Source organism: Lagopus muta, chromosome 21 (genome assembly GCF_023343835.1).
Source record: "Lagopus muta isolate bLagMut1 chromosome 21, bLagMut1 primary, whole genome shotgun sequence".
Taxonomy (NCBI): domain Eukaryota; kingdom Metazoa; phylum Chordata; class Aves; order Galliformes; family Phasianidae; genus Lagopus; species Lagopus muta.
The window spans coordinates 5,212,983-5,232,493 of NC_064453.1; the positions used below are offsets into that span (position 1 = coordinate 5,212,983).

General features: G+C 46.0%; 5 protein-coding genes across 14 annotated transcripts in view; 1 reads left to right on the forward strand and 4 right to left on the reverse strand.

Moving 5' to 3' along the window:
- LRRC38 (leucine rich repeat containing 38) overlaps positions 1–19,511 on the forward strand; it is a 175,152-nt gene that overhangs the window by 76,516 nt on the left and 79,125 nt on the right. For 2 of the 9 annotated variants that reach the window (XR_007380868.1, XR_007380873.1), the window contains one exon: positions 7,225–8,380. The exons of 4 other annotated variants lie outside the window; for them this stretch is intronic. Coding sequence is in view for 1 of the 5 variants with exons in the window: in XM_048968109.1 (XP_048824066.1) it covers positions 5,061–5,099 (39 nt within the window). In the remaining 4 variants the exon portion in view is untranslated. Of the gene's footprint in view, positions 1–5,060; positions 5,174–7,224; positions 8,381–15,205; positions 15,297–19,511 lie in introns of those variants that run through there. 3 more of the 9 variants (XR_007380870.1, XR_007380871.1, XM_048968109.1) reach the window with 3 other exon arrangements.
- Positions 1,374–4,555, reverse strand: CFAP107 (cilia and flagella associated protein 107). Its single transcript, XM_048968110.1, has 4 exons — positions 4,241–4,555; positions 2,999–3,112; positions 2,324–2,501; positions 1,374–1,657 (listed from the first exon to the last, which is right to left on the reverse strand). Exons 1-4 carry the CDS (start codon positions 4,553–4,555, stop codon positions 1,374–1,376), a joined length of 891 nt encoding a protein of 296 aa, XP_048824067.1.
- On the reverse strand, positions 4,616–9,008 carry LOC125703514 (arylacetamide deacetylase-like 4). 2 transcript variants are annotated; one of them, XM_048968097.1, is made up of 4 exons: positions 8,807–9,008; positions 6,639–6,879; positions 6,385–6,448; positions 4,616–5,785 (listed from the first exon to the last, which is right to left on the reverse strand). In XM_048968097.1, exons 1-4 carry the CDS (start codon positions 8,984–8,986, stop codon positions 5,011–5,013), a joined length of 1,260 nt encoding a protein of 419 aa, XP_048824054.1. In that variant the 5' UTR covers positions 8,987–9,008; the 3' UTR covers positions 4,616–5,010. The 2 variants fall into 2 exon arrangements, with proteins under 2 accessions (XP_048824054.1, XP_048824055.1); XM_048968098.1 differs by having other exon boundaries at positions 4,618–5,785; positions 6,639–6,855.
- LOC125703516 (arylacetamide deacetylase-like 4) lies at positions 10,020–14,109 on the reverse strand. Its single transcript, XM_048968100.1, has 4 exons — positions 13,754–14,109; positions 12,271–12,487; positions 11,998–12,061; positions 10,020–11,228 (listed from the first exon to the last, which is right to left on the reverse strand). Exons 1-4 carry the CDS (start codon positions 13,928–13,930, stop codon positions 10,454–10,456), a joined length of 1,233 nt encoding a protein of 410 aa, XP_048824057.1. The 5' UTR covers positions 13,931–14,109; the 3' UTR covers positions 10,020–10,453.
- LOC125703515 (arylacetamide deacetylase-like 4) lies at positions 14,110–18,741 on the reverse strand. Its single transcript, XM_048968099.1, has 4 exons — positions 18,500–18,741; positions 17,094–17,310; positions 16,605–16,668; positions 14,110–15,869 (listed from the first exon to the last, which is right to left on the reverse strand). Exons 1-4 carry the CDS (start codon positions 18,674–18,676, stop codon positions 15,095–15,097), a joined length of 1,233 nt encoding a protein of 410 aa, XP_048824056.1. The 5' UTR covers positions 18,677–18,741; the 3' UTR covers positions 14,110–15,094.

Sequence of the window (19,511 nt, forward strand, 5' to 3'; positions counted from 1 at the left end):
TGGACTTCCTTGCAGATACTAGAATTATTCTATCTTCCAATTTCCATCCCCTTCTTTATCAATTCTTTTCAAGATGTTTTTTCAAGGGAATATGTTTTTCCTAGCACAGTGCTAAGAGCTGGCTGTGGTTCACTGATTTCTTTTCACCTATTTCCAATTTCCTAAGGCTTGGAAGCCAAAGAGACCCCACCCTACATATTGCTGTATGTAATTACCAGGGCTCTTGCTTCTCTAAAAGATCTCAGTAATGGTGCTGCTTTCTGATGCAGGCAGCTGAGGTCTGCATCCAGCTGGCAAACGTCTCCCAAATGTTGGTGGAGAATCACTTTGCCAATAGGTGCCACTGTTGCTCCGTGTATTTGTGCCTGAATCATCAGCGTCCTTCAGTTCAGAATCAGTTCAACCTTGAAAAAACAAAACTAAATCGTGGTGACTAAAAGTGCACCTCTATGCAGAGCTAGAACTCATGGCCAGAGGCTTGTCCAGGCCATGAGAAACGAATATGCTTTATCTTGTGCCTAAAAGTGATTATAATGTTGCTAACCTTCAGCAAAATAGATGAAAGAAACCATAAACATGCATGGAATTAATTACAGATATGTTTCATCAAAGCCTTTAAGTTGTTGCAGATTTATTGTTGAACCTCAGACCAGCAGCAGCTGAATCTTGATCTCCTGCAGATCAAACATGATTTAAATGCAAAACTTCCACATAAGTGCAATAAGAACAGGGACTTCTGTCAGCACTAAGTACCAGGGTGCCCCATACAGCAATGCAAAGGCCACAACTGCTGTATCTTCTGGGTGCAGTGCTCGGTAATGTAAGGCCAGCTAATGTAGTTTACTTTGCAGCTTACCTACCATTAAGTGCCATTCAGTATGCAAAGCCAAGGGCAGCTGAGGACTGCTTGCTGACTGCGTTGGTGCAAACCTTGCTTCACCTTGTCCTTAGGTATTCAGCCATTCCGTGTGCTTTATTTGCTCTTGGACGTTTCAGACATATAATGGAATAATACAAGCTTCTTTTCTCCTCTTTCTTTAAAGAAATGTGTAGCAAGCTGCATGAAAATGAAATAACTGAAGTAAATACAGCTAAGGGATTTATATGCTATTAGGTGCTGCCTCACTTTGTGTTCTTTAATGCAGCTACCCACTGACTAGATGCTGACACATACGTAGAGTATTAATATCTCCTGTTAAAGGAATATTCCCAGCCATCTGCAGCTTAGAATGTAATCCAGCAACGTGTTCTAACTAGCAGCCAGCCCTCCAACCATATAACCTAATTCCCATTCCTTCCACATGGAACAGATCACTCTTACGTCCATCAGCAACAAGCTGTATTAAGTAGTGCTTAAGATCACACTAAGCTGTTTACATGGAGGCAGCTCTTGCCTTTCTGTCTCTCACTAGTTGGCTGAGGGCTTGCAGGTATCTCTGACCCCCTTCATAGTCCAGGATTCTGCTAACACGGGGAAGCTGTCCCCTCCTGGAGGAGAGGCCGTGAGGTTTAGCTGCACGTCTGAACTGGCATGGAGCAAAAGCTGACGTTGGTGGCTTTTCATAGGAAATGGTGTAGGTGCTGCTCATCACTCCAGCTTCTTTCCTGTGCCATTTTCTCTTCAGGTGCTCGAGAAGTCCGTAGTTGGTGGGTGGTTCTGAGACAAGAAGCGATGACGTGTTATAAATGGTAGAATTAAAATCTTGGCCCTGGTGTTTTTAATCTGCAGTGGGCATCAGGAGTGGTTCCATTACTTTGACAACAGATTAAGGACAAAACAGCAGTCTGGTTGTTCCCAGGTGTGTGTCCATCTGCCTGGGGGGAATCACTGTTAGTACTTAAAGTACTGCTAGGAAAACAGTCATGATACCAATATAAGGAATCCTGATTCTCCATTGTCTCTGTGATCGGTATTAAAGAAGTTAGCAGAGATTTATGTAACTTTTACATTCAGAGACATAGTGATCTCAGAAGCATAAAACAGCTTATGTTGGAAGGGACCCTAGAGACCACCCAACTCTCCTCTGCTGATTCCCCTGCTTTAGTTTAAAGCCATTCCCCTTGTCCTACCACCATTACACCACGTAAAAATTCACTCCCCTTCCTGCTTATAAATCCCTGAAGCACTGGAAGGCTCCTCTCAGATCCTTCTCACCTCCAAGCTGACCAAGCTCAGCCCCCACAGCCTTGCTTCATAGCAGAGGCACACTGCAAAATCCACTTTTAAAATGATTTTTATAACAGGAGGGGCTCTAAGTTGGTATGTTGACCACTCCACTATGTCCCATCTTTTTCTTTTTAAATTCATAATACCAAAAACTACCAAGAATGGGGAATTCTGATTTCTGAGGAACCCATGCAAACTTGCGTCCATTCCAGCTGCGGAGGGGAGGCAGGAAGGGAACATAACCATGTCTGTTGTAGTTATCCTCATACTCTGACACTAAATGTCGGCTCCTCGGCTCCTCGTGGTGTGTGAAGAAGTGCTGTGCTGGCAGGCCCTGAAATGAGATGTGTGTTGAACCATTTGCAACATGCACAGCATCCACAGGCTTAGCATGCTTTTGGGTCAGACTGCACTACCAGCAATAACATAAAATGCTGTGATACCTGCACTACCTTTACTTGCAACTTAATTCCCAACAGTAAGGACATTCGCCTTTCAACTATGGTAAATTTTCAGTTAAATTAAGCAACTACATCTGCATAGCATGAGGTGTGATTTATCCGCCCTGCTTCCATCCAGTAATGCCAGGGAGCTCTGGATCCTGCAAACCAGCCCAGAATGATGGACTCGTTAAGGCTGGAAAAGACCTCAAAGGTCATCTAATCCAAACCATCCGCCTACCACCAACACTGCCCACTAAACCAGAGCTGAGTGCATTCTTTTGCACGTGCATTTGTTTAAGGATATGAAATGTGACTTAAGTTGGTTATAAGTCATTGCTGTGTGGTACAATAGCACACAGAACCCCACATAGGAAACTCTTTTACTTACCTCGTATTTCTTCATCATGATTGTTCTTAGTGTTCGCTCTGGTTTGTGATCTGGGAAGTGAGTGAAGTCTGTGCTGTACACGCTGCAGCCAAGTTTCCCACAGGGTTTTATGAACTGGAGAGATGCACAGCACTCAGGAGATAGCAAAGGCAACCTGATGATTACAGAACCTCTGTTCTTCTGCTACTTTTTATCATCTGTGCATTAAAAAGCACTTATTTGAAAGGAAATCTATGCTACGGCCATTGTAAAATTCTGCTCTGATTCCTCGGTGTTAATGCAAGATACCGTAATAGCCATTGAAAAATTGCTCACGGTTTGGTGTTAAATACCATCCCCTGCTGTGTGAGCTAACATCTGAAAAGCATTTTGCTCCAGGTCAGTTGAAGAAATGCAGAAAAATTGAACATCTTCTCGGGAAAAGTGTTCCCCAGCTGCTCACTTTGGTTACAAAGGGCTTTTTCTTAATATTCTCTGGGTATCTGTTCCAGAGCTCTGTCACCCTTACCACAAAGAGTTCTCATTACTTTCCAGTTTATTTCAACCTCATTCCTAACCTAAAGAAATACATCATGGATTTCTTTATTTCTGCATAATGTGCTGTGATCACATCAGATTTCATAACTGTCAGGCCAAAAAAAAAAAAAGAAGTGATTTTATTGGAGTCAGGAGCATTTGCCCTAATAGCTCCAATTATCGAACCTAACTAGAATGTTTTAACAAGAATTAAATGCTTAATGATAAAATTTGCTCAGGTCTTAATTAAGATGTGTAATTTGTAGAGTAGCTCTGCTAGCAAAAGTGCTGACATCCAGACTAGTAAGGATCCAAAGATACAAGCAGTAAGTACCAACTTATAGAGGTGTTAACAACACTTCTATCATTTTGGGCTGTGTGAAGTTGTATATTTGAATGTTATGTGGTTGTGTGTGCTGTACGTGGTAAATTGCACAGCATTCTGAAGAGGCTGCCATCAAAGATGCCACGGTGCTTTTAATTGGCAAGTTTTATATCTGGCACATGGCAAATGTCGTATCGTATTCTGCAGGCCTGGGCATTGCTTTTGTCCTGGCACGTAGAGAAGAACAGCAGATTGTAAAATGTATGAATCTACAAGTAAGATAATTATCCTTCTCCCCTTCGTTGCTGTCCTGAGGTGCTCACACTGCAGTGCTGTACAGCCTGCAGAGCGTGGCTTCTGACCCCCTCTGTCCTGCTCTCACACTTCCTTCCCAACCTTACCCTTTTTCTCTCTTCCAGCCAGTTTCCAATGAGAACTTTAGCTGAGTACTTGGGTTGAACTTTCCACCAATCCTCTCCATCTTTTTTTGGTTCAGTCTTATTTCTTTGTCTCACCAGCGCTATCTTCCCTGGCTGCTCAGTGACTGTCACTCCAGTAATGTGGCTTGGTGCTAAAAGCAGGGCAGAGAAGAGCTCCATTTCTTCTTCTGTCATGCTGGGAAGTGGGCTGTGTGTGGTACTGCTTTGCCTTGAGGCCATTTTTGTTTGCTGTCCCCACGGTGACTGCCATTCCAGTAACCACGTTCTAAGCTGCATCACAGTTATTGCTGAGCAAACCAGTGGCTCCTCACCCACTCAGGTTAGCTACCATCTTTTTTCCTCATGCAGAGTTCACAGTCACAGCACAATGCATCCAAACTCTGCGATGTCTTTTACTCATTTACACCAACACAACACACATACCTGTGTGACAGCCTGTCTTCACAGGTGGAAAGACGGATTTTATTGTAAGCAAGGGGGACAAACCAGGAAATCCATTCAAAATAACGTTCATATTTATTGACGTAGCTAAAGATAAGGGCTTGCAGCATATGTATAATATTTGCATATTCCATTTTCCAACTAAGAGCTGGAATGAGGTTCACATGAGCCATGTTTGTCATCGTTAATGGCTGCCTTTGAATGACTACCCATCACCTGATATTAAATATCCTAAAAAGATATTTTCTAGATTGAGGCATGAACAGACTCATGGAATCTAAGATGTTTTACTATAAGCCTTTAAGGAAGTTAACAACGCTGTCCAATCCCCTTTTCCCAGATGGAAATGACAACCCACCATAATCATACAGGCTTATGATTCCATGGAACCCATCCTCGAGGTGGCACCAGGTCACTTGGACTCCGTTGTCCTCCAACCTCTTCTTGTACAGCAAGCCATCATCCCTCAGCACATCATATTCACAAGTCAAGATGAAGGACTCGGGCAGCTGGTGAACAACAGCATCTTCAGCTAGCAGGGGGCACAGGTTGGGCTCACAGAACCGCTTCACCGTCTCATAAACTTCAGCCATAAAATCAGTGGGGTTAAGTGGCTTCACTCCTCTGACTTTAAACTCTTCAGGGATGTTGTCCGGACTCACCCACTTCCTGTACTTCTGCCTCATATCTGGAGGGATATGAGAGCCCTTCAGGACCTCCTGCATATGCGATGCATCCCCGTTTAAGTACTGCAAAGCGAAGAAAGCAGCGCGTTCCCGGAATAAGAGAGGAACTCCCCGATTCTGATGGTAGGATGGCAAATTGAAGTCCAGCGCCTGAAGGCCTGGGTAGATCAGGATCTGAGCACGCAGCCTGGGGAGGTCTGCTCTGCCTGCCAGGGTCTGGCTAACAGCAGCCGCTAGATTGCCCCCAGCACTGTCCCCACAGACACTGATTTGGGCAGGATCCACCCCATAGTGCTCTGTACTCCGCATGAAGTGTACAGTAGCATTAAGACAATCTTCATATGCAGCAGGGTATTTGTGCTCAGGAGCTAAACGATACCTAATGCATAACAGACAAGAACAGGAAAAGGAAATATCATTAGTGTTAATCAGGGAGTTTTATCCTACACTACCTTCAAGCCAATTCATTACCTCCTGAGCAGGCATTTCCCAGCTAGTGGTTGCAGATAACACGTAACTTGTGTGTTCAACTACAAGAATTGTTAAGAAACAATGAGCTTTTTTAATTAATTTCTTCATTGTGCTACGTATTCGTGACAAGATAATTTAATGATTTTTTGCCTCTATTTCCTATGTGTAAAATGGGAGTAACACAGCATGATTATTCTCTTTCTTGTGTAAATTACAAACATTTGGAGCATCTTGTTACATGTTCACATGTTCAGCACAAAGAAGATTTGTTCTACCTAAGTTTTAAATTAGATTTCCTTTGTGTGCCATGTATCTCCTTCCTGGTGTATCAGTGCATTAACAGCTATGCGCTGGGAAATCGTAGCTGTCATTATTTGTCTCTTTTCCTATGCTGAATTCTTTAGAAATCTCTCTGTAAAAAATAACATCTCAAGAAACAGTGCAGCTCTGTGTGGCACCCCAGCAGCAATAATCTCTGAGCAGTAGGACTGGGTAGGGTTGACTTACTGAACGGATACAACTACGGATTCACTTTCTCTGGATAAGTAGCGGCACACTTTTTCATAGGTATCTGGAAAAGAAAAGCTTTCATGAGTGCTTTGTCTTTGAGACATGGAAGGGGTGTTCATTTCTAGGAAGGTGTTTATTTGACTTCATACTTTCTCCAAAATCCCATGCTGAAAGTTCCTCTTCTTTCAATACAATGAAAACATGAAAATGTTATATTTAAGTTACTACAATTCCTCCAGCAAATGTCTTACCGAGACTTCCAAACACCCATCCTCCTCCATGGAAGAAGAGGATACCTCTCCTTCGCCCATGAGATGTGGCTTTTGGCTGGTACACCCTCACAGGTACTTTGTTGAACTGCAGATCCTGGATGAACAGCTTTGGGTCCACCCTCTGCCTCCATCCTTGTCGCACGTATCGGCCAAAAGTGATTTGGCTGCAAAGTCCTGTCTTCTCCAAAATCCTTCCCTGTTCAAAGTTAAGAATTGAGGCCTTTTTAAAAGTCAACATATAAAAAGCTCCACATTACCCGTTGGTGTTCTATAAAAAACGGTAATGATCACAGTATAACAAGTCAGAATAACTACCATGAAGACCACTGAGAGAAGAAGATAATGGCTATGAAAGCATCTCCTACACTGTCTCTAAATGGCTTCTTGTATTCCACAGATTGAGTTCATTCTCATTGGTCGTTTAGTCATTTTTTTGCCTTCACAAACACATGGAAAACAATGAGGAAATGCAACTTGGCAACTCATAGAATCACAGAATCACAGAATGGCCTGGGTTGAAAAGGAGCACAATGCTCATCCAGCTCCAACCCCCTGCTGTGTGCAGGTCACCAACCAGCAGCCCAGGCTGCCCAGAGCCACATCCAGCCTGGCCTTGAATGCCTGCAGGGATGGGGCATCCACAGCCTCCTTGGGCAACCTGTTCCAGTGCCTCACCACCCTCTGGGGGAAAAACTTCCTCCTCATATCCAACCTAAACCTCCCCTGTCTCACTTTAAGACCATTCCCCCTTGTCCCATCACCATCCACCCTCATAAACAGCCATTCCCCTTCCTGCTTACACTCTCCCTTCAAGTATTGGATTGCTTTTCTTGATAAGAATGCTCACTTCCAAGAAAGTTTGAGATCTCAGGATAAAGTCAAAAAGCAATCATATCCATACCTGCATTCGGCCTACCAAGGAGGGAAGTTCTACCTTAAATCATCTGGAATCTTCCAGATCGTATTCTAAAGAATCAGATGTGGAAGTCCAGGCTTCACAGACGGCAGTTGGAGAGTTTATCAGTTGTCTGATAAAAATAAAGCTCTTTCATTCAGGAAAAACAGATTTCCCAAGCTCTCACTTCCTACAGTGAGTGAAAATCCTACTTCCTGTACTTAAATCCACCGTTGTGCTCATGTTACATTATACATTTTATAAAGGCTATCCAAATTGTCAATCCTGGAGTATGTATTTTAATCATCAGTCTTGCCCAGCACACCTCAGTGCTCATTCTGGTCTATTTACACTTAATCAGAGCAATTAAATTAAATACACAGAAACATCCTCATAAACTCTTACAAAGCTCTTCATTGCACAAACCAGTACTCTTGAATAAAGCTTGGTGGATTCGTAAATGCTTAATGCTGAGAGGCATCGTGCAAGTTTTATTGGTTTTATTTGCACAACAGCAATGAACAGAAGCATGCATCCCTTCCCAATGCTCCTGCAATGCGCTGGGCTGGAATATAAACCTGCTGCAAGGAGTGGATGAGGGGAAGGTGGGAACAACACGGAGGGGTTCAAACACAGCGTGGTGCATCATGCTGAGCAAGATGCCCGCTTTAAAAATGCTTCATGAGGGCGTTTCTTTATCGGTCCCCTTGCCACGCTGTGGGAGGACTCAGGAGGGCCCGTTGCGAGGGGATGGATGTGGTGTAAGGAGCTGCAGGAGGGCGGGATGTGCGCAGTCAGCAAAGGGAACGCTGTGGCGAAAGGAGCGGAGGAGATTTTTAAACAACTCAAAGGAGCTGTAAAGTGCGAGAGGAAGAGTTGAGCAGAGCTCTAATGCCGTTTATGCAACGCTGTAAAAGTGAGTCCAGGGATTAAGTAAAGCAGCCCTAACCGGATTTGGTCCCATAAATGTCAGCGGTGGCAGGAGCAAGTTGCAGGGCCGTTCCTTGGGCAAGGTGACTTCGCCCCCAGCCCGGCGCACTTAGCAACGAATCGCCGGCTCAGCTCCGCGACTCGCATCGTCGCCGCCCTTCGCCAACCTGCCTGCGAGCCCGGCGTGCCGCCCCGCATCGCGACACCGGCTTTGCCCTAACGGATGCCGGCCTTCCCCGTCCTCCGCAGCCCCGAGCGTCGCCCCGACGGCCCCGATCCCCGCGTCCTCCCGGCTCGCGACCCACCGACCCGCCCCACTCACCAGGGCCGCCGTGCCCAGCAGGACGGCCAGCACCAGGCGCAGCTTGGCAGGCTGGTTCACCCCGGCCGGGATGTCGTAGCTGGGCAGTCCGAGCAGCACGGTGCCCAGCACCAGCCCCGCTAGGGGCACGAGCAGAGCGAGCAGCAGCAGCAGCAGCAGCACCGCCGCCGGCACCGCCATGGCCCGCCGGCCGCCCCGCGGGGCTCCCCGGCCCGCAGCGGGGCCAGGCTGCGGCCGCCCCCCTCCTGCAGGCCGACGGCGTCACGGGTCGTTTGTGACAGCTCCGCAAAGCCGCGGCCCGGGGTCATGCTGCGAGCCCGGGGGGAGGCCGTAATCTGCCGGAGGGGAGGCGCGGCGTGACCCGGGCGTGAGGATGCTCGGGGTCCGCGGGGCGGCCGGCGGCGCCTGGAGCGGCGTCCTGCGGGAGGGACGGAGCTGTGCGCGGGGACGGAGGATCTTCGGGAGGCAGAGCGAGCGGTTGTGTCATTGCGTGTCATTGCCCGGCGGTCCTGACTGCTGGAGAAAAACCACCGCCTCGCTGTATCCCCAGGGAAATCCGAAGTGTAGCGTTTATTCTGCAAAAATCTCCTGTTTTCTCAGTCTTAGGATTTGTTTTTCTTTTTTTTCTTAGGGTTTTCTTTTTTTCTTAGCGTTTTCTTTTCTTGTAGGGTTTTCTTTTTTTTTCTTTTTTTTTTTCTTTTTTTTTTTTCTTCTTTTTTTTCTTTTTTTTTTTAATATTCAAGCCTGGGGTGCATTGCTCTGTGCAATGGCCAGCAGGGCGAAGAAGATGATCCTCCTCCCCCTCTGCTCTGCCATGGGAGGACCATATGTGAAATACTGCGTCCAATTCCAGTCTCCCCGGTTCAAAAAAGGCAGGGATCTCCCTTAGAAGGAGTACAGCAGAGTGCAATAAAGATGAGTGAGGCCAACTAGGAGCCCCATTCTGTCATTACTGTCTCATACCTTACAAAGGTTCTCTCTCAACCAATATCTTGCCCCGAGCTCCAGAGGGCATACTGGAGACACCCAAAATTAAGTAGGAGTTGATAGAGACGTGGTTATTTCATAGTAGGGCAGCCTTTGCTTGCCTCAGGGAGGTGTCCCAAATTGACACGGGTCTTCTGCTGCAGCTCTTCTTGCAGATGTGATTCTGCCGTGCCCCTGAAGGCCAATTCTCTTTGCTAAAACCCTCATCTCCTCCATTTTTGTTCTGCAGCTTCCTTCTAACTTCTCCCTCCATTCACTATATACATGACATGCACTTGTTATCTAAATAAAATAAAGGCAAGCTTGCCAAATGAACATCACAAAGATCCTGACTGTAATCCACAGGAATTATTAAATCCCAATTATTCCATTGGCAATGCTGACATGGAAGCAAATCATCATTTAATTAAATCTAAGGAATCAATCAGGTGCTGGTTTGATGGAAAAGGGACTGAAAAGCAACACTGGAAAGGCTAACCTGTCAACAGTCTCACAATGACAGTGATCACAGTTCAGATTATTGCATTTGAAGTTCTACAAGTTCAAAACTGATATTGCACACATAGAGGGGTATCACTTTGTTGCTGACAATTACCATCCAAGCTTTGGGAGCATCTGCTAATTTCTGAGATGCTGAAACATAACCAAGGAAAGCTTCTTCTAAAGGCCTTTTATGAATTGAACAACTCTGTCCAATCCCCTTTTCCCAGATGGGAACGACAACCCACCATACTCATACAGGCTTATTATTGCATGGAACCCATCCTCGAGGTGGCACCAGGTCACTGGGACTCCGTTGTCCTCCAGCCTCTTCTTGTACAGCAAGCCATCATCCCTCAGCACATCATATTCACAAGTTAAGATGAAGGTCTCGGGCAGCTGCTGAATTACAGCATCTTCAGCTAGCAGGGGGCACAGGTTGGGCTCACAAATTCTTTCAAATTTCTTACAAATTTCGGCTGCGAAGTCATGAGTTTTCTGTGGGTTGTATCCTCTTGCCTTAAACCTCTCAGGGATGTTGTTTGGGCTCACCCACTTTTTGTACTTCTGTCTCATTTCCGGAGTAACATGAGAGCCCTTCAGGACATCTTGCTTGTGTGATGCATCCCCATGTAGGTACAGCAAAGCAAAGAAAGCAGCGCGTTCTCGGAGTAAGAGAGGGACTCCCCGATTTTGCTGGTAGGAGGGTAAATCCATGTCCACTGCCTGAAGGCCTGGGTAGATCAGGATCTGAGCACGCAGCCTGGGGAGGTCTGCTCTGCCTGCCAGGGTCTGGCTAACAGCAGCAGCTAGATTGCCCCCAGCACTGTCCCCACAGACACTGATCTGGGCAGGATCCACCCCATAGTGCTCTGCATTCCTCATGAAGTGTATGGAAGCATGAAGGCAGTCTTCATACGCAGCAGGGTATTTGTGCTCAGGAGCTAAACGATACCTAATGCACGGAAACAAGAGTGAGATGGAAATGTAACTAGGATTACAGTTTTCTAGCACCTTGCATTTCCCTGTGCTACCTGTAGTGTTTTCAGCAACACCAACCAAAGAGCCCACTGTCATTCATTGTCTGCTAAGCACATCGCCCTCCACATCTGTGGGTTGAGGGACCTGCTCAGTGGGCATGGTGGGGATGGGCTGATGGTTGGACTGCATGATCTTAGTGGTCTTTTTGACCTTTGTGACTCTGAGATTCTATGAATTATCACAGGGAAGCAACAGCCAGGAGGATGAAGTTGCCAAGGTGGTAGCACTGCTGTGATCTTCTGAGATAAGGTTTGAGCAGAAGGTGTGGTGCAACCTCACTGCAGTCTGCTGGTGTGGATATGGGAATTCAGTCAGCCTGCACCTCACCTTCACTTAGGATATTTCCCTTGAAAATTCTGGTGTTTGGAGGGAAGAAAAGAGAAGGAAGGAAGGGAAAGGAAGGAAGGGGAGAGAAGGAAAGGAGGAAAAAGGAAGGCAGGAAGGAAGGCAGGAAGGCAGGAAGGCAGGAAGGCAGGAAGGCAGGAAGGAAGGAAGGAAGGAAGGAAGGAAGGAAGGAAGGAAGGAAGGAAGGAAGGAAGGAAGGAAGGAAGGAAGGAGAGAGGTAGGGAGGATGAATGGAGGGAAGGGGGGGAGAGAAGGAAAGTGGGGAGGGGAGGGCAGGAGAGGGGAAGGGAGGGAAGGGGAAATAACCCACTACCTTGGGCAGTGCGGACCTAACTCACCCAACAGACACAACCACGGAGCCGCTCTCTTTGGCGATGTAACGGCAGATGTTGTCATGGGAATCTGCAAGAAAAGGGTGCGTGGGCTGCCTGCTCCCATCTAGGTGCACAGCTCTGTCCCTCTCTGCCCTTCATGCCCTTCACCTCCGTTTCTCCCTCTGCCCCCTCATCCGTATCACTTCCCTGTGAGGCAGCCCAGAGCCCCTCGCTGCCCAAAACTGGGCCCGTTCCATCCCTTCTCCCAGCTGTCTGGGTAGAATTCTCCCTCCCTACCAATGCTGCAGTAAATCCAACCGCCGCCGTGGAAGAAGATGGTGGCAGGCCTCAGGGCAGCAGATGGCACACAGGGCAGGTAGAGCCGCACCGGCACTCCGTCAAAGCGCATGTCCTGCAGGCACAGCTGCGGCTCCGGGCCCCGCTTCGTCCCTGAGCGCATGTAGCGAGTGAAGGTGATCTCTGTGCACACTCCCATCTTCTCCAAGATCTTGCCCTGTTTGGAGGAAGGGGCAGGCTGTGAGGGAGCCACAAGGGGCATGCAGACGCAGGAGAGGATGCCCTGTGCAGATGTTGTGTTCCGAGGTTTTCCCAAGAGGTGCCATCTGATCAGCTTTAAAAGCACCCAATCTCCCACCAGTGTGGCTGGAAAGCCCAGTGAATGGCCTGAAAACATCATCTGTGCTTAGCTAAAGTGCAGCCAAAGCCATCTTGCTGTTCATAAATCTTTCATTTAAATGGAGTGAGGGAAGATGTGCTCGGTTTGGGCTCTCACAGATTGCTTCATCCTGACATGGTAGGCAATCCCATCAGAGATGGAGATATCTGAGGTCTGATAGAAAGGATCTGACAAAAAACATCCTCTGAAGTCAACCAAAAAAAGGAAGGAAAGGAAACCCTTCACTGAAGTGTTAATGCAGCCCACAGGATTCTGGCATTTCATAGACTCATAGAATGACTTGGAAGCGACCTTAAAGATCACCCAGTTCCAACCCCTGCCAAGGGATGCAACCTCACTGCAGTCTGCAACCCCACCAGCTCAGGCTGCCCAGGGCCCATGCATGGCCTTGGGCACGTCCAGGGATGGGACACCCACAGCTCTCTGGAATTTCTACCTAACATCGAACCTAAATCACCCCTCTATAGTTGAGAAACATTCCCCCTTGTCCTATCACTGTCAGATCATGTAAAAATTCAGTCCACCTCCTGCTTTTAAGCTTTCTTCAAGTACTGGAAGGCTGCATTGAGATCTCCCCAGAGCCTTCTCTTCTCCAGGCTGAACAAGCCCATGTCCCCAGCCTTTCTCCATAGGAGAGGTGCTCCAGCCTGAGCATCCTCACAGCCCTCCTCTGGACCTGCTCCAATAGTCCCACATCCCTCCTGTGCTGGATGCAGAACTGCAACTGGGGCCTCACAATGGCAGAGCAGAGGGAGACAATCCCCCGCCTTTCCCTGTAGGTCACTTTTCTTTTCCTGCAGCCCAGGATACAGATGGCCTTCTGGGCTGCAAGTGCACACTACTGGCTTATGTTCAGTTTTTCACCCATCAGGACCTCCAAGTCCTTCCTTCTCCCTAGGGCTGCTCTCAATGAGTTCTTTTCCCACTCTGAATTCATATCTGGGATTGCCTCAACAACCCTAGATATATATTTACACACATTTAAACATTTTTATATATATATGTATATATTTACACATATAACCTAACAGAAAATAACACGTAAAGCTCACTTCTGTCAGAAATCATGGCAAAGCAACTCACCACAGCAGATGTCAAAACCATATGTGCATGGATAACACGAAGCTTTCCAGGTTGATCCACTCCAGGAGGGATGTGGACGTTGGGAAAGTCCACTTGAAGCGTTCTTATAATTGCTAATGTGAATGAGGCAGTAAAAACCACCAGCAGTACCACTAACAGGACATAAAAAAGTTCCATTTCACTTAGCTGAAGGTGGGCTGTTTCTACACCTGTCTTTGATGCAGATGGCAAGGACCGATGGAGCAGCCCAAATTAAAACACTTCTCTCAGGTGCCACGCTTAAAAATCCTTGGAAACGTTGTGCAAGGTGCCAGCATGCATCACATCGGAAAAGGGCCAGAAGAGAATGTGTCTGATTTCCTGTTTAGCTGCTCAATAATTGTGGGATTGATACAGGGACTGGTATCCGACATGGCACTCTTGGATTGCGGATGATAGGATCAGCTGTTCAGAGAGAGCAGTTAATTAGTGAAGTCCTACTTCGTGATGTGTTGCTATTTAGATGAAGAGTGAGCCAACTAGCGTGGAGGTTAAATCAGCTCTTGCATATGATCTGCAGCCACAGCGTACTCCTTCCTGTGCTACAGACCTTCTTTGAGTAGCTTGGAATATATGGTATTAGCAAGGGCATTTATAAAGGAAAAAGCTGCTAGTACGAGCTTCACAAACATAAATGCGTTGGCCTTATTTTGTTGTTGGAGTATTTAAATACAGGAACAAGTTTTTCAACTTATTCATGTTTGATAGATGTAGAAACCCACGTAGAGCATCTCCACTGCAATCTGCACAAAGCCATTCAAAGTAGCTCTGTCAAGGATTGCTGCAATTCTGATTCCATTGATCCAGGTGTGAAATATCACTGAGCTACACTTCGCCCATAGAAACATTATGGAACTTGGTGGCTGGGACATTTAGGCTCAGATACTGCACGTATAGCATGTAGTAAAGGCAATACGTCATTGGACTGTAATATCAGTACCTTTCTCCTTTGCCAGAACACATTTAGTCTTCTGGGAAGAGTGAAACCACGGATTGTAAGTGAATAAAATGGGCAACACCAGATGTTGGTTTAAAATTTTACAGCATCTTTAATATTTACTGAGAGAGCAGCAAGTGCCTCACTGAAATAGATCATTAAAACAGGCAGACTGCAGATGAAACAGTGCTGGAAGAAACAATCACCATTTTTTCTTTTCAAAATGTCCTTTTTCAGTAGTCTTAATGTCATAATTGCTCTTTAACATAATTGCTCTTTAACTCTTGTCCTCTGATGGAATTCAGAAACATAAGAGACTCAAAGAAAAACAGTAATTTTATTGGAAGGAATAGAAGGATTTGTCTCTATAAACTTTTTAGGAAGTTCACAATACTGTCCAGACCTCTTTTTCCAGATGAAAACGACATCCATTCACTATTAAATGAGTTGATGATTCCATGGAACCCATCCTCGAGGTGGCACCAGGTCACTTGGACTCCGTTGTCCTCCAGCCTCTTCTTGTACAGCAAGCCATCATCCCTCAGCACATCATATTCACAAGTCAAGATGAAGGACTCGGGCAGCTGGTGAACAACAGCATCTTCAGCTAGCAGGGGGCACAGGTTGGGCTCACAGAACCGCTTCACCGTCTCATAAACCTCAGTTGAACAGTCCAGTAACACATGTGGCTTGTAGCCCCTGACTTTAAACCTCTCAGGGATGTAATCTTCACTCACCCACTTCCTATAATTTAATCGGATATCTATAGGGATGTGTGAACCCTCCAGGACTTGTTCCAGATTTGAGGCGTTCCCGTTCAGGTATTGTAACACATAGAAAGCAGCGCGTTCTTGGAATAAGAGAGGGACTGCCTGATTTTGCTTATAGGATGGCAAATTGAAGTCCAGTGCCTGCAGTATTGGGTAGATCAGGATCTGAGCACGCAGCCTGGGGAGGTCTGCTCTGCCTGCCAGGGTCTGGCTAACAGCAGCTGCTAGGTTGCCCCCAGCACTGTCCCCACAGACACTGATCTGGGCAGGATCCACCCCATAGTGCTCTGCATTCCTCATGAAGTGTATGGAAGCATGAAGGCAGTCTTCATACGCAGCAGGGTATTTGTGCTCAGGAGCTAAACGATACCTAATGCACGGAAGGAGACAACAAAAGTAGGAAAAGGAATGATGCTGATGTTAAATGCAGTGCTGAAAATAGCAGTTCTAGCCACCAGCAATACCACGATTACCTTTCCATTTCTCCATAGGTTGTCATAAAGCAGCTTGTGACTAGCAAGGCCAGGTGGTGGAGGCTGACTGTGTTGGGTCATTGTCTGTTTATGGCATTGCTCAGGTCTTGAACAACTCAGGAGCACTCAGCTGCTATCTACGTCCAGGTTCTATGGACTGACCCTTAATCATTTCATGCTTTCCATGTGTCAGATTGCACTATTTCCTTTCTGTATGTTCATTAGTACTCATCATCCAAGTAGTTGTCAATATAATGATGATAATATTAGCTTGTCATTCATGTAATGCTGCTGTAAGCATCAAGTAGTTTCTTTGAGTGAGGATTAAATCGAATACTGGAGTTACTCTCTGTTTACTATCAATTTCTAGATTGGAATTCCTAATTCTAGGAATTAGGAACATGTCCTACTTTTTCCAGTTAGATACCCAGAAGCGTTATTCGATTTAATCAGGCAATAAAATCCCGAGTCAGTCTTAAATGGCTCCAAATGAAAGCAGTGCAAATTTGTAAAATCACGCATCCCACAGAAATATTTCTCTGGTTACAGCTGTCACCATGGTCATGGAGGCTGTAAGGTGTCATTCACAGTATGGAAAATAATCCTTAAAAATGACATGAGAAAAGACTCACCCGACAGACACAACCACCGAGTCACTTCCTCGGGCAAGAGAGCGGCACAGGCTTTCATGGGTCTCTGAAAGAAACGTTTTCATGTGGGGTTTCTGTTGTGTTATTCTTTGCTTGCTTTTGTTTGTGTTTTGTTGTTCGTGGGGTGTTTTTTCATCAAGAGTTCTAATGCTGTCATTACTGAAGGCAGTGAATTGCAAGGAAGAAGCACGCCTTTTCTGTGCTTCTCCCTGCACAGCTCTGCAGATCTTTTTTGCCCTCTGATCGTCTCTTTTCGTTATGTTTGGTGCTTTCCCCTCGTTTCTCATTGTCTTTCTTTAGGAAAAATCACGTGAAGCATAGCAGATATTACAGCAAGACTTAGAAGAGTGCATCTGTGGTTATACTCAAATTTCGTAACAGCTACAGGTTAAGCAACTAGCAACCTTACCATTGATGTGGAAGCTGCTTTTTAAACTAAATTACAATAATTTCTTCTGTTAGACATCTTACCAACGCTTCCAAACACCCATCCTCCTCCATGGAAAAACATTACTCCTCTCCTTGGGCTGGCAGATGGAGCCTTGGGCTGGTAAATCCTTACAGGCACTTTCTCAAAGCACAGGTCCTCAATGAGGAGCTTCTGGTCTGCTCCCAGAGCCTTAATGCCTTGCATGTACCGAACAAAGCTGATCTGGCTACAGATGCCAATCTTTTCCAAAATCTTTCCCTGTTCAAACACACACACAAAAAAATAGGGAATTCACTCAGAAGATTCTGTATTTTTCAGTGCAAAGGCACTTTGCACTCATTGCATTCACTTTGCACTCAGTGCATTCATTGCGTGGGCAATGGATGAAATTATTTCTGTTAGTGTATTTGCTGTCCTCCAAACAGAAATGGAACAACTACGGAGTTGTTCTCACCTCGATATTGACCCTGTTTGTTTTTTTTTATACTGTGTTACATTGCAGCACACAGTTCTGGTTTATGGGACCAGTGGGCAGGTGACAAAAGGAGAACTGGCTTTTCCAGGTGCTTAACTGAAGTCTTTCTGATTATATCTTGTACTGAACTATGAGAACACACATGCTGGAGTTCTTTAGTACTGTCCACTACAATCAGGAATATTCATAACTGAGAAATATACAAATATATTTATTTCATCTTAAGTAATTTGTCTCTCTCAGAGGTGCTTAAGTAATTTATTGAGTGCGTGCACGACTTCTCACATATTCTTAACACCCCTGTTAGCATCTATCGTTACCTCTATCATTCTTGGTTCAGTGAGATCCTTTGTCAGCACAACCAACCAGAAATTGGGTGCTGCTAACAGCCTAAGCCCTTGTTTGCTCTTTGATCCCATCCAAACAAGCTTGCTTAGCTGCTCGTAAGTTACAAATACGTGGGGAGATGGAATTCTTTCAGCCCCTCTTGGGCGACCTCCCCCAGTTTTGTCACTTGTTTCACAAAGATCAAACCCTTTCCTCAAACCAGTAGTTCAGTCTGTAATGTTATCTTCAAAACAAACACAAAACCTTTCACTCCCAAGCACAAGCAAAGCTTGAAAGCATGCCTCCAAGGACACTGGCTACATTCTGAGCCCTGAATGGAAACAGCTTCTATTTCATTTCTACTAAGTATTCTACCTATTGCTAGGTTAGCACAGTTCACATTAGAGGCACAGTCAGGCTCTTTAACCCCTGTGTTAGGCAGTGCTTGTGTACTGCCTCATGTAAGAGCTGGGCATAATCTCTGTAATGAAGTAGTGCAGTGTGAAGAATCTGATAAAGGTTTCTTTAGCAAAACTGAGCTCTAGATGCAACTTGCAGCATGCCAGCTATGCCTTGCATGGCAAAGTTCTAGCCTTGCATTCAGGTTCACCCTTCTCCCATCACAGTCACACAAGGTTAACTTACCACCACAGCCGTGCTTATCAAAATAACGTGAGTGATTCGAAGCTTCACAGGTTCATTCACTCCAGGAGGAATTTCAGAGTTGGAGAAATCAAAATTAAATGCCGCCATGACCAACAGTATCAATCCAGCAACAAAAACTGCCAGGAAAAGCACGAGGATCGTGTAAATAGCTGCCATTTTGCACAGCTGTGGACAAAGTGACCTGAAATGTCTTTGATTCGACTTTCCCCGATATCTTTGGCTTCTTACTTCCTGATTCTTAAATGCCTTTGTTTGTCAGAAGGCTGCCCTGGTGAAAAGCTTTTCTCCTCCCTTTTGCAAATACATTACTGTGTGTCTTTCCCTCTCCCACCCTCCCTCTGCACACCCCCTTAATTTCACAAAAGATAAATCAAGTTCTGAATTCTGTTACAAGATCTATGCCAGCAACATTTTGGAATTTTTGCAGGAAAGCAGTCCTTGGCAGGGACAGGAGTGTAATGAATCAACTGCATTAAAATCAGTTAGAGGGTGGAGAAAAGACACGAGGTGCTCGTATTCCTTGAGCCTGTGGCACTATCAAATACATTTCATAGAATCATAGAATCACAGAATGGCCTGGGTTGCAAAGGAGCACAACGCTCATCCAGTTCCAACCCCTGCTGTGTGCAGGTCACCAACCAGCAGCCCAGGCTGCCCAGAGCCACATCCAGCCTGGCCTTGAATGCCTGCAGGGATGGGGCATCCACAGCCTCCTTGGGCAGCCTGTTCCAGTGCCTCACCACCTTCTGAGTGAAAAACTTCTTCCTAATATCCAACCTAAACCTCCCCTCTGTCAGTTTAAAGCCATTCCCCTTTATCCTGTCACTATCCAACTATCCATTTCAGAAGTTTATCTAGAGATGCTTGTCCCATGCTTTTCAAATCTGTAGAGGTATCTCTGTACACTGAGGGATATGAAATGCCAGCAGGAGCAGGGCAGTGATTGCCCCCTGTACTCAGCTCTGGTGAGGCCCCATCTCGAGTGCTGTGT